General features: G+C 43.1%; 2 protein-coding genes across 8 annotated transcripts in view; one reads left to right on the top strand and one right to left on the bottom strand.

The window, feature by feature from the left end:
• Positions 1-6221, bottom strand: part of rnft2 (ring finger protein, transmembrane 2) — a 9674-nt gene extending 3453 nt beyond the window's left edge. The window contains exons 1-8 of one of the 4 annotated variants that reach the window (XM_027010638.2): positions 6172-6221; positions 4983-5060; positions 4296-4660; positions 3925-4047; positions 3697-3773; positions 3379-3479; positions 2589-2742; positions 1-24 (exon numbers count right to left, since the gene is read on the bottom strand). The exon at positions 1-24 is cut by the window's left edge and continues 126 nt beyond it. In XM_027010638.2, coding sequence (XP_026866439.2) covers positions 1-24; positions 2589-2742; positions 3379-3479; positions 3697-3773; positions 3925-4047; positions 4296-4660; positions 4983-5060; positions 6172-6206 — 957 coding nt within the window. In that variant the 5' untranslated portion in view covers positions 6207-6221. Of the gene's footprint in view, positions 25-2588; positions 2743-3158; positions 3190-3378; positions 3480-3696; positions 3774-3924; positions 4048-4291; positions 4661-4982; positions 5061-5359; positions 5452-6171 lie in introns of those variants that run through there. The other 3 variants (XM_035530321.1, XM_027010639.2, XM_035530322.1) reach the window with 3 other exon arrangements.
• The window catches only part of spring1 (SREBF pathway regulator in golgi 1), a 7580-nt gene continuing 1267 nt past the window's right edge, over positions 6188-12500 (top strand). The window contains exons 1-6 of one of the 4 annotated variants that reach the window (XR_003410671.2): positions 6188-6297; positions 6391-6547; positions 7375-7526; positions 7685-7798; positions 8041-8166; positions 11619-11709. Coding sequence is in view for 3 of the 4 variants with exons in the window: in XM_027010644.2 (XP_026866445.1) it covers positions 6205-6297; positions 6391-6547; positions 7375-7526; positions 7685-7798; positions 8041-8124 (600 nt within the window). In the remaining variant the exon portion in view is untranslated. Of the gene's footprint in view, positions 6298-6390; positions 6548-7374; positions 7527-7684; positions 7799-8040; positions 9060-9880; positions 10547-11618; positions 11767-12500 lie in introns of those variants that run through there. The other 3 variants (XM_027010644.2, XM_027010645.2, XM_027010643.2) reach the window with 3 other exon arrangements.

Genomic DNA, 12500 nt, shown 5'->3' on the forward strand with positions numbered 1-12500 from the left:
CTCGATTAGCAGATACATCTTCCCCTGTCAGAACATGGTGGGAGCGCACGCAAAAAAAAGCTTGGTGTAGGAATGGAGAAATGGACCGAGGAACTGAGATATGGACATCGCAACTCAAGCTCATTTCTTGCCCCTCTTGTGCCTTAATATTGGTCAGATATTGAAAGATGATCTCCCAGATTCCTACAGGGGAAAAAAAAGTGCTACAGGGTTAAATGACCTCCCGGCCACAGTGGAGACCTGCAAGAAGAACTGAACCAGTACCAGCAGCTGCCTTCCCATGGCTGAGAAATGAAAGCTCAGGAGGACGTTACGACGACACAAGATTCTAAAGACGCCCAAATATCAGCAAAGAGACTTTTATGGTGTGTGTCCAATTACACTTTCACGGTCAATCCTATTCCTCGTTGGCACAGTCTGCTGCAGAGTGAAAGACTGTTTGTGGCAAATAAATAATTAAAACATGAATGTTTAAAGCTTGTTTACATAGCAACAGAATAGAAAATGTTCTCTCACTAGAGACAAAAGAGAAGGCACAGCTTGATTTGAACGACGCCACGAGAACACGCACATGTCGTGGTTTGAAGTGGAAAAGCAATCACAGTACTTTCATTAGTCTGCCACTGCCAGCTCCATATCCACTTCTCTATGGAATCATTATCGCAACCAGGTCAGCGCAGAGCACCTGGGCCCAGCCATACACGAAGAGGAGGATTCTGGGAAATCTGAAGTGCCAGCACTTAAGCAGAGAAGAGGACAGCACCAAGCCAAACTGTCAGACAACAAGCTTCCCCTTTCCAAGAGAAAGAGGAGGGGAAAAAAAAAAATTAAAATATCGTAGGATTTTGTTGGCCCGTGAGTTTTCCCGCAGCCGTCCGTCTCCCACGCGGTTTGAAAGGGGAACAGGGGGTGGGGCGCCTGTCCGTGGCAGTAGCCCAGAACTGTGCCGTCTCTTGGCACAGCGGGCGCTTTTCACTGCACTGCAAAGCTAACTGGCACAAACGTTGCACACCTGCTACCCAATCACGCTAAGGGTAGCGGTCAAGCTCTCGGAGAACTCCAAACAACCCCCATGTTCTAGGAGAACATCACCCTGTAAGAGGGACTGCAGGTAGGAAGGAGCTTCTACCAATGCTGCAGGTCTTTACCAAGCGTTGGGCTTAACTGAACGTCTGAACTGCAGGCCTTGGGAAGAATTCTGCAGGAAGTGAAAAGTCCATCTCGCAGCACATTGCAGCAATGTGGAGAGTTTTGCTTTGTACTGCTGAAGAGCTCCACCGAGATTTGGGGGGGGGGGGGGGGGCAATCCAGTCCAACATCAGCTGCCCTCTTCCAATCACAGACCCCCTAGTGAAGAGACGCAACGTTCCATCACCAGGAGAAGGGCTCCATATGCATAATGACTGCTCAGATTTTCTCCGACAGCGATTAATCACCCTGTTTGGACGCATGCTAGACGCCCGCCGGGGTCCCGCGACCCACGCGCATGGGCAATTCATCTTCGCCGGGGTTTCCAGCAAACTGTTTCATCTCTAGCCCGCTGATTAGTCAGGGCTGAAACGGAACTCGGGCCAAATGCAGACAGGCAAAGCCAGCCTCTTGGGAGGTGAGGGCTGATTGGGACCGTTTCTGTTCTTGCTGTTTCAAAGCTAATGGCTGCACACTTCTGTAAATAACGAGAGGCCATTTTTAAAAGAATGCTGCTTTGGGAGGTCAGGGGATATCCCCGGGGTTTAAAACGCACGGGCTACATTAATCTTACTCCACACAGGGTAGTGTTTCATTAAAACCATTGATTAGTAGTCGGAAACCCCCCCCCCCCCCCCCAAGTCAAAGAATCACTAGTGGCTCTTTCGTGATGAGCAACCAGCCCTGACACGTACGAGACTGCAGTTGCATGTGGGTACGTGTGTTTAGAGCCATAGCCTTGTTCAGCATGGGTCAGTAACGAGGCAGAAAAGCTGGCTGTGCCCATGACTTCATCACCTGTTCAGTGAGCCACCAGGGCACGATAGAGGAGGTGCAAACTGTGCGTGTGTTCGCGCGCATGTTTGCATGCACACACAGATGCCGAAGACAAGAACTCCCCTCCAAAGACGATGAACGCCTGTAACTGTGTGTATATGGGTCTGTCCAAGACTGGGCTCGGCCGAGGATACAGGGAGTCCCATCTACGCTACACCGCAGCCAGAAAAATCAGCACTGATAACTGAACTCCACTGTTCGAGTGTGTGTGCGTGCGCACACACTCCAGGGAGAGGTGACCTCACTCCAGGTCCCCAGGGACCATGAGCTCAGAAAGTGCCTGCTAGGAAGCCAGGCATACAGGCGGGGAGGGAGGCAGCCTGCACTGATTGGCTTGTTTATCGAAGCTGGCAAATCGCACTCTGTGACCTACAATAGCCATTCTTACTGAAGCCTGAACACACACACACAGACACCATAGAGAGTCAATCAAGGGGCTAAGAAGTGAAGCAGCACTATCCTCACACGCACACCCCAACCCCACCAAGTACAAATACTTGTACGTGAAAGCATGAAATGCATTATAAACCAAAAGGAAAAAGATTTAAGTTTAAGTTTCTTACCCTAGATTTGAAGGCTAGGAGGATCTGGGGTAGGAAGAGCACCAAGCACTTGACAGAAATGGTGAAGAACTTCAAGACAAAGTCAGTGATTCCAACCACCCAGATCAGATCGAAGAAATCGTAGCTGTCGATATTCGGCTTGGCAAATATGAGGCTGTGGGCGAGAACCGCACAAGTGGAAATTAACCATCACACTCTGGCCTGCCAGATCCACACTACAACCAGTGGCGTGAGAGCCGAGACTGAGTGACATACAAGCCGCCTCCAGACTGCCCAGGCATTGCGGCCCCAGACACAAATCAGGAGGATGCATGACAGATACAAGCGTGGCAACAACTCTAGTGGAAATCCATTCTAGTCTAAAAGTAGGGTTAATAGGCTTAATACATGAAACACAGACAGCCAATTCTATTAATGGCCATTGCTAATTGAAGCAAATTGCATTCTCTAGTGCCACACAAAGAATGCTCTATAGCTATATTATGTGCGACTGATACACTTCTATGGGCTGAGGTCTAAATGAGAAGGTGATAAATGAAAAACACAAATGATGGGTACCTAAATACTCACATGATGATATGCAGACATACAGAATAAACTCCTACAGAAAGAACGCAAACAGAACATAAACAACAGAAACAAAATGGAAATGGCAGTGATTGTAAAAAAAAGTACACTAATGACACCTAGAGTCACTGAAGGCAGAATTCAGGAGTTGTCTTTTTCTTGCCCACGTTCCAAAAATGGCAATGAGGGTGATGGTGAAACCAAGCGCCTGTGCACAACTGACCTGCTGTGTAGCTCTTGTGCACTAAATGTGTAGTAGACGTAGACAATGTTGCCCACAAGAAAGGCCAGGATCCAAAGCGTAACGAACACAGACCTGTCCTCCTGCAGAATGAGCAAACACGCTTCAGTCATAAAGTGTTAGCAGAACAGGATACAATCAGTCACTTAATCATCGCAGAGAAATGCAGCAATTAATCAAGAACTTTAGAACACATTAGGTCTTGGTGAATTGTGTCGACCTCTCATTTATACCATTTGCATGTGCAGATACTTTAAGGGTAACTAAGAAATCACCGGGAGCCTGAGGCCATGACCTTACCCGTAGGGACACCTGGTGCTTTAGAGTTGAATTAGCAAATGCAAATGTGCTGGCCATGCCAATGCATACAGCAATACCTGTGACAAAAAGCCCAGGCTTTAACCTAAACCAGAAGTAACGCCAATGATCATTACACTTAAAGAAGCAAAATCGTAAATGGACTGGTTATTGATCCTCTTGTCCATTACACGTTTAAGCATGTTTAACTGGCTCGTTCCTGATCCTCACCAAGCTTGTGCTGGAAGCAGACTTTAGTGAGGAGGATGAGGAGAAAGGGAAAGCCCCTCTGCAGCCATGAGACCACAGCTTTCAGCTCAGTGAGGGCAGGTGCTGGAGCAGATGCTTCATCGCCTGCACGGAGAGCGCAGGGAAAGAAAGGCAGAGCTTCACTCATCACAGAGGACCCAAAACCCACACACCCCCGCTTCAGAATGTATTCAATATGAGCTCTAAAACAAGTGAAGCAGGGTGCAGGCTGTTGACCCGAGGATTGAAAATACATTTTTATGCAATTAGCTATGGATAGAAAGGGTAACTAGCAGTAGAGCACATGACGGGCCATACGGAGGGGGATTGCCATAATTAGTAGTCATACCAACCATCCTCTCGGTTTCCATGTCTCTCAGACGTGGAAGCAGAATGGAGCAGAGCGGAGCGGTGCTGCCCCGACTGGTGGTAGTGGTGGTGGTGGTTGAGCTGTGGGGGCCGCGGGAGGTAGGGTGGGCTCTCTGCCCGGTGAGGGCCTTCATCCCGGGAAGAGGAAGTCATCTGGATGAAGACCTCTGGAGGAGAGCCGAGGACGAGGCCTGCGGCCTGGAAGGGGGTGGCGGGCACGGAGCCTGAGGAGACCCCCACAAGCCCAGAGAAGAGCTGCTGGGGAGAGGCAGGTGAGTCTGGCTTCAGACAGTCGAACACTCCTCCTTCATCCAGACTGCCCTCTGATCCAATTGTTTGGCTCCTGTTCCTGCTCATCCATAAAGAGGCAGGGCAAACATTCAGGCTTTGTCTGTGAAGCCAGATGCAGCCATTTTGCCACTATAAAACTATGTAGCTATTTTAGAAACGAGTTAATTAGGGTAGCTAGTGTGTATTACGGTTGCTTTTACCGACATGCTGTGTGTGAGACTCATGGATCGGTGTATTCAGGAAGTAGCGAGGACATGCGGTTGTTTCTGCTTCATAATTGCACAATTATGCCAATGTAGATCATTTAAATTACAGGACGACATGGTAATGTATGTCAATGTCTATGTTAGTCCGCATCGTTGGATCTGGGGAAGTCAAACCTTTCTGGCGGCATGCCATCTGTGTTGCTACTGTGGCGTCGCTGCATGACGCCCGCTTTCTCACCAGAAGCTCCGAAGCTGGGGAAAAAATAACGGTTACAGCAACTACTGGCTACAGTTAACTAACTCGGTGATAGACCGCTAGATCAGACACTTTATTTGGAAACCTTTTGGCGACACAACCGATACACGCCGGAGCTAGCTAGCTTGAAATGAAAAGGTTTAGCATCCTGTTAAACCCGAGATTGCTAACGTTAGATAGTTAGCGTCAACGGTCAAGTCACTGAAATAAATTCAAGGCAACACAGCTAGCTGGTGAACATTTTAGTTCTTGGAAAAGCGAGTTCATATCACAGCCACTGGCTACATTAGCTTACCATTGTCCTGGTGCGAACTGCTTTAACCACCATTAACAGGACCTAGCCGGCTAGCTATTCCGGCACGCAGGGACGGCGTAATAAAGGCGGGACTTAGAGAATGCCTATTTCCGGAGGTATGAACTCTGGCTAACCAATCACGATACACTTCTTACAGCATTTCCGCAATGGAAAAAAAAAATGCTTTGATGCTGTCAGTATTAATAGCGATTCCATTTCATTTTTATCCCAAATAACACATTTATATCAAGGCGATTGTTTGTTTTACAGATTCAGTGACTTTGCGCCGTGTTTCTGTATGTATGCGAATGCAACCGCTCCGCCTAATTGACAGCGTAAAATGCTAGCTAGCTAGCTGGCCGATCACCTGGTTGTTTGTTTTGATAATCGCTGATAACTAAATAGCTAGTTAGCTACCTAACAGCTAACTGCTGCTATTAGCTTGTTGGCTATCGCAACTGCCAAGGCAAACACTGAACATGACTGCCATTTAAGCATGGGTTACTACATGCCCGTAGGTATATATTTTTAATAAGTATATATATAAATATCTCCCTAAAATGGGTTAGCTACTGCTAAGTCAGTAAGTGCCTTCGCTAGCTGGCAAACGTTAGTTGCTTTGTTAGCCTGTCACGTCAGCGGTGAAGCAGCGATGCAATTGTATTCATCTCGACCTAGAGGAACTAGATGTGGTAAGAAATACATGTAGGTTGTTTGTTAGCTAGCGATCTAGATACAGTGCGGGCGACCGTTGCGTGCCGAGCCAAGACACCAGTGGGAGCTCCGACTCAATAGTGAGCGATCTGAACTACCTGGACCTGGTGCACATCCAGAAGAACGTCTCCATGGTGCTGCGCAGACTCCTGCGAAAACGCTGGGTTCTGGGGGTCGTATTCGGCTTGTCCCTAATTTACTTTCTTACCAGCACCCTTAAACAGGTGATTGTCCAAACGAACTGTTTTTCCTTAAGTGGCTTGGCGTACGATACACCGGTTCACAGTAATCCTGACGCTGTAATGTTATGTGAACAGGAGGAGCGAACTATACGTGATCGGACTCTCCTGGAGGCGAGAGAATCCGAGCACCACATTCCGTGGAAAGTCAAGTTCACCCTCGGCAACAGCAGCAGGCAGATCACACAGTGCAGAAACTCCATACAGGGGAAGACGCTTCTCACCGACGAACTTGGTAAAGAAACGTTTAAGTCGACGGTTCAGCTTTCTCTAGACCTAGCCGATTCATTGATCCTCATACGGTTCAGCGTATGTAGACTCTTTGACGACCACTAATAATAATAAAAAAAAACATACTAAAACCACGGGTGTAGAAATTACACTAGCAGCTTGTAAGAGCCATTGCCTGATAATAGATTTGGACAATGGCAGAGCCTTTTGTTTTATAAATGTATATTATTTGATGTTTGGACTATGGCAATAATTAACCCAATATCCTATACTAAAGTCTTGGCAGTAACATTATGCAATTGCAGACAGATTTCACATTTGGCGTGTGTTTTTCTTGTTGTTGTTGTTTCTTTTTAAAAAGGAGTTGCACGATTTGCTGACAGTGTTTTCACGACGTAAACTGTGTTTAGATTTGGAGAAATAATTCAATATACTCATAAGACATACGTTTTAGTTCCACAACTGAAACAGTGTAAATAAAGTCAGGAATTATACCGAAAATCCATATGATTGCAGTAGCTGTTCCAACAGTGTGGACATGGATCAGTCACGTGGCTCGATTTTATTTTTGCAGCACATAGCTGTTTATGAAGTTTAAGATGAAAATTTACCACCATGGCAACAAGTTTAGCCATTTTGTTTCTTATATTAAACATGTCACTTGAGATTTTTCTTAGTTTCTGTAGTGTGGTAAAATATTTTTGCTAGACTCATTCATTTGCTGAAAATATTAGAAATCTCCAATAGGGAAATCTCTAATAGGTTGTGTAAAAGAAACATGTTGCATTGGTCATTTACCGTGTAATTTCCCCATGTGTTATTGTCCCTTAGGTTATGTTTGTGAGAGGAAGGACCTGCTGGTGAATGGGTGCTGTAATGTGAATTTAGCGAGCTCCAGGCAGTATATCTGTAAGAGCTGCCTACCCAACGACTGCTGCAGCGTGTACGAATACTGCGTGTCCTGCTGCCTCCAGCCTGACAAGGTAATGAGAAAATAATTTTTTCTCCACCCGGTTTGTTTCTCCCGCGATTGTTTCGTGCACGCTGGCGAGACACTAAGATACACGATTGTGCACCAGTGTGTTAGAAATGCAAGCAGACATGTGCCACGTTAACGGGGTGTTCTGACTCCCTCCCTCAGCAACCCCAGCTGGAGCGCTTTTTGAACAGAGCAGCGGAAGGCTTTCGGAACCTCTTCACGGCTGTGGAGGATCACTTCGAGCTTTGCCTGGCCAAATGCCGTACATCCTCACAGGTGTGTGGAAGAACCGCGCTCCTGCTATACCATGAAACTCCACCTCTTGTGTCTTCTCACACTGCTGTTTTCAACCGCACTGCTGTATACACACACACACACACACTAAATTACTTTGCAACTTAGCCTGTACGTTTTTATCCTATAGTCCATAGGCCTAACAAGTCTTGATTCATTTCTATTGATCTGAGATTTATCTGATGTATTGAGTGATTTGTGGATTTTTCTTTCTTTCCCCTCAGAGTGTCCAGCATGAAAACACTTACAGAAACCCCCAGGCCAAGTACTGTTATGGAGAAAGCCCCCCAGAGCTCTTGCCTCTTTGATAGTGGTTTGACCCCAGCTTACTGAAACTAGCAAGACTCCAGGTGAAGAGGCAAACACTTCCTACCTCCCACTGCAAGCATTCTTAACGGTCCTGTTGGACCAAAATAAACACTGAAATGAACACACCCACAATAAAGACACACTGTCACTGGAGAAGAAGGAGAAAAGATATTGTGTACACTTCATAAGTGGATTAGAACCATCTTAACCTCATCAGTGATAGCCATCTAATTGCTTCAGAGTGGGGACTTCAAACAAATATCGATATTCAGGTTTGTCTTATGTTGTACTATTGTGATGCACATAATTTCAGGACAGATGAACGCTTTCCTACACACGCATACCTAGAAGTACGGATGTTGACTGACTAAGATGGAAACGCGTCACTAAGCAAGCATGATGTTAGACTCTGTCACATTTTCTAGTTTCACGTCCCACATTGGGTCAGTCTGTGTTGAACTCTGCATATGGGTTACACAGTGGCGGACAGCTGAAGTAAATGCAAGACTGTGAGTGGAGAGCTTACTGTGTTTGCTGAGTCTGTCCTTAACAATACAGTCACACCCCTAAAGTGAGATCACACAGCACTGAATCAACCTTTTGGTATTTCCGTGTTGCTTTCAGTAGGACACACTAATTTATGTTTTTAACAAAGGCTTGCATGTGAACTACTGTATGTTAATTTAATAGTTACAGCGATTCTCAACGTTTGTCTTTGCATACTAGCCTGCAGCAAACCATAAGTGTAGCATGTTGAGAGGATCAACTAAACCAGTTCATGCTGAATCCACTTCCTCAAATAATCAATCCAATAAGAAATTTTTAAAGTGCTGCATTCTATGAGATATAATGTCCTCAACTCATTGTCTTGAGAGGGTTTGTTTGTGCATGTCCTTGTTTTTACATCAGGCATTTTAAAAATTGCTTTTAGCCAGCTCATAGCCAAGTAAGTACATTTTGCGAGCTGAAAATGTCCAGGTTGTATGCGCGGCAGAAAAGCTGGACATGCAGTCATTGGTGCTTTTGTATCAAGAACTTGACGTTAAGTTTTTGTGTTTGCTATATGTTCAAAACCACTGATGAATGATGATGACATCCAAATTAAACTATCCTCAGTGGAACATAAACACAAAGATTTTCTTTTTTCTTCCAGTAGAAGAACAGTTAATCATTATGATTATCTGTATACAAATCCTGCACCAAAATGAGAAAATTTACCAAGAGCCAAGTTATTTAATTTGCACATATGACAATTTGATTAATTCCCTCTGTCCCACGGGATTGTAAGATACAATTAGATACCAAGTTCTGAAAGCTAACTGCATCTGCTTCTTTAATGAGCTCTGCTTGAGGCTTTTAAGGATTTTTTTTTAAAAAAGGGGACGGACGGACATTTTTTGTAATGTGCCTACAGAGGCCACAGTGTTATTGTAAACAGCAATACAAAATATTTTATTAGTAAATAAATAAATAGTATTTAAATATAAATATATAAATAACATGTGCTTAAGACATATTACAAAATATTGACATTCTCTACTAGAGCCCAGAATGAAATTTGTGAAATTTTGAACTCGTACCTCAACCATAAACTGACTTCTGATTATCATTCTTGTTCAGGTATCTTTTTTTTTCTTTCCACAAATTTGTCAGCTGTGTAAAGAATTTGAAAGAGCATTTCAGAACAGCCAGGCCCCACTGTTTGCATTCGTAATCCCCATGACAGGATGTATGTATGTTTTTGTATGTTTTCAGGCTATTTATATCCCAGCCTTTTTGAAGACAAAATCGCAGATTGTCTACATTATTAATAATATGCCAAATATCTTCAAGCATCTCCTTTTCATCTTCATTCAGTATTTTCTGGTGCGCATGCACCTTGTTAAGTTCCTTTACTATAAAGGTGAGTCCATGAAGAGTTGAGTTCTTTTGTGCATCTATTGGTAAGGAGCCATTTAATTGGAGTTGGGTAATCTCCTTAGGCCAGGGTGTAAGATGACCCCCGTTTTTGTCAATCTGTAGAGACAAAAATGAAGCAGATGAACAGACAATACAGTTTCCAATTACGCTGCACTGAAATATCAGTGACAATTCATCCTAGTTTGTGCTTTGATTACTTATCAGAGCATCTTTCCACTACCTTTAGTCGAGTAACAAATGGACTCTAATAGCTCCCAGAAATAATCAAACGCCATACACAGAAGTGAATTAACTGATGGTTAATAAGCCTCTGTCTTTACATTAGAAATTTGCCAACAACGCATGTGATATGATGTTATTTCTTCGGTTTTTTTCTTTAGATGGCTGTAGCCCATACTTAGGTTCTTTTATTATTTGAGCAATTATCAATTACAATAATAATTATTATTGTTATTTTTATTATGACAGCATTGCAATTTCTATATTTTAAAGAACTCACATATATGGGTATAAGCTCTTCAGTCTGTTGCAGTATGTATCTTGTGAGGTTCAACACATAGCATGGAAATTTCTGAGCCAGAGACATATTTAGGCATGCAAGCAACAAGCCAATATATAATTTCAGACTGCCTAAAGAAGAGAGAAATATTGTTAATGAAAAACATGTAATTGTGAAAGGTTTCACTTTCACATAAGTAATAACTGATCAACTTCAATAGCATAAAGCTAAACAAGACATCAGAAAGGTACTTGGAAAGAGAGTCATTACCTGCTGTTGGTCTCATGAGAACAGGTTTCAGGGTTTTCAAATGCAAAAGAAGTTGTAGTTAGCCAATAAAATGTTGTTCACTCAAGGGATAAGTGTGTATGGTGCAAAACAGACAACAGTCAAGTTATATAGGCCCAAATGACTTAGTCAGTAGGAAATATGACGTGTTATCTGATGGCATCAACAACTGAAAAAGACTTAGTCACATGTAATGAACCAAAGAATGTAATGTGTAAAATAGTCATTGTGGAGGATGTGTCATATTTGGAATACTATTTCTTTTTGCATCATATCATATCAAATCATTATTATTACAAATACAGACATATTGCACTATATTGGACTGTTTGCACTTGTGTAGCATGTTGTCTGTTGCACTGTTGTTTTGTGTTGCACCATGGTCCTGGAGGAACATTGTCTCGTTTTTGTTGTGTACTTGTATATAGCTGAAATGACAGTAAAACATTTTTGAACTTTGAACTTGGTGTCTGAGGGGATTGCTTAGAAAATAAACTCATCACATAAGACTTTAAGATGAAACTGTTAGGTTTTTTTTTATTATTATTATTAAAGTCCATTATGCAAATAATCACTGACAATTTCATGCAAAGTTCTGGCCACAAGATGCGGGATCATGCACAGTACATCATATGTTACATTCATGATCTTATGATTTTGCTTAGTCTTGGCATAGTCCTGATGATGAAATGAGGCTTGCTGCCTTCAGCCACTTTAAGCCAGTACATCATCAGATAGAGGCTCAACTTACACAAGGACCTGACTGATTGAGATCTTCTGCCGTAGGGCACAGAACCAAGTCCTCCATGTTCCTGTGAAATGGAACACAATCCACGCCCCAATGAAGCGACAGGCCTGCTTGTGCGGCAGACTGCAGGTGCCCGTCTTACACACTCTCCCTCACACAAAACTGCTGAACAGTGGCGCAGGTATCCTCCTGAACTTCCTCTGAACATGGTCTCTGTGTCTATTAATGGAGCTTTTCTTAAACACGGAACTGAAAGATTTTGAAACTGTGAGCTATGTGAACTTACTATTCTAAAATCTGTTCACTGGAAAATGCTACTCTGTCACAAGTTTGTGTGTTGAAATATTGATAAATCACATGCAGGGAGTAATCAATGAATGGAATGTTATGACTCCCATGAATCACATTTTCGTTTTTCATATATAACTTAAGATCTGAAGAATATCTTCACCCTGACCCACAAAGATGAATGTGAGCCCAAATTTTAAAAGGCCTGTTATAGTAGATGATGATTATGTAAATAATGCTACTTGCATTTTTCCATCATAACTATTAGCAGTGTCCCATCATAATATTTTTAATATGAAGAATAGGAATAATACTCAAATTATAATTGTTTTTGAGTTCTGTTTTTCTAATACAACTGCTCTAGTGTGAACCAGAGGTCCTGCCTGGGTTTTATGTGCCTATTTTAAGGTTTCAGTTACAAGGAGGTTCAGGTTTTAAGGAAAATTCAGTGGCTTTAATGCTGAACACTTCAAAGATGACACGTTATTTTCTAATGGTTATCAGCACACATGTGCTATGAGCAAGATGATAAAGACTGCTGATGAAATAGATAAGCTTAAAAAGTAACCACTGCCTGCAGATAAAAGCTGCGTTGCATCACGACATCAAAGATTAAAAAGCATTTTCATTTT

The sequence above is a fragment of the Electrophorus electricus genome, chromosome 9 (assembly GCF_013358815.1).
Source record: "Electrophorus electricus isolate fEleEle1 chromosome 9, fEleEle1.pri, whole genome shotgun sequence".
In the NCBI taxonomy this organism is placed as follows: domain Eukaryota; kingdom Metazoa; phylum Chordata; class Actinopteri; order Gymnotiformes; family Gymnotidae; genus Electrophorus; species Electrophorus electricus.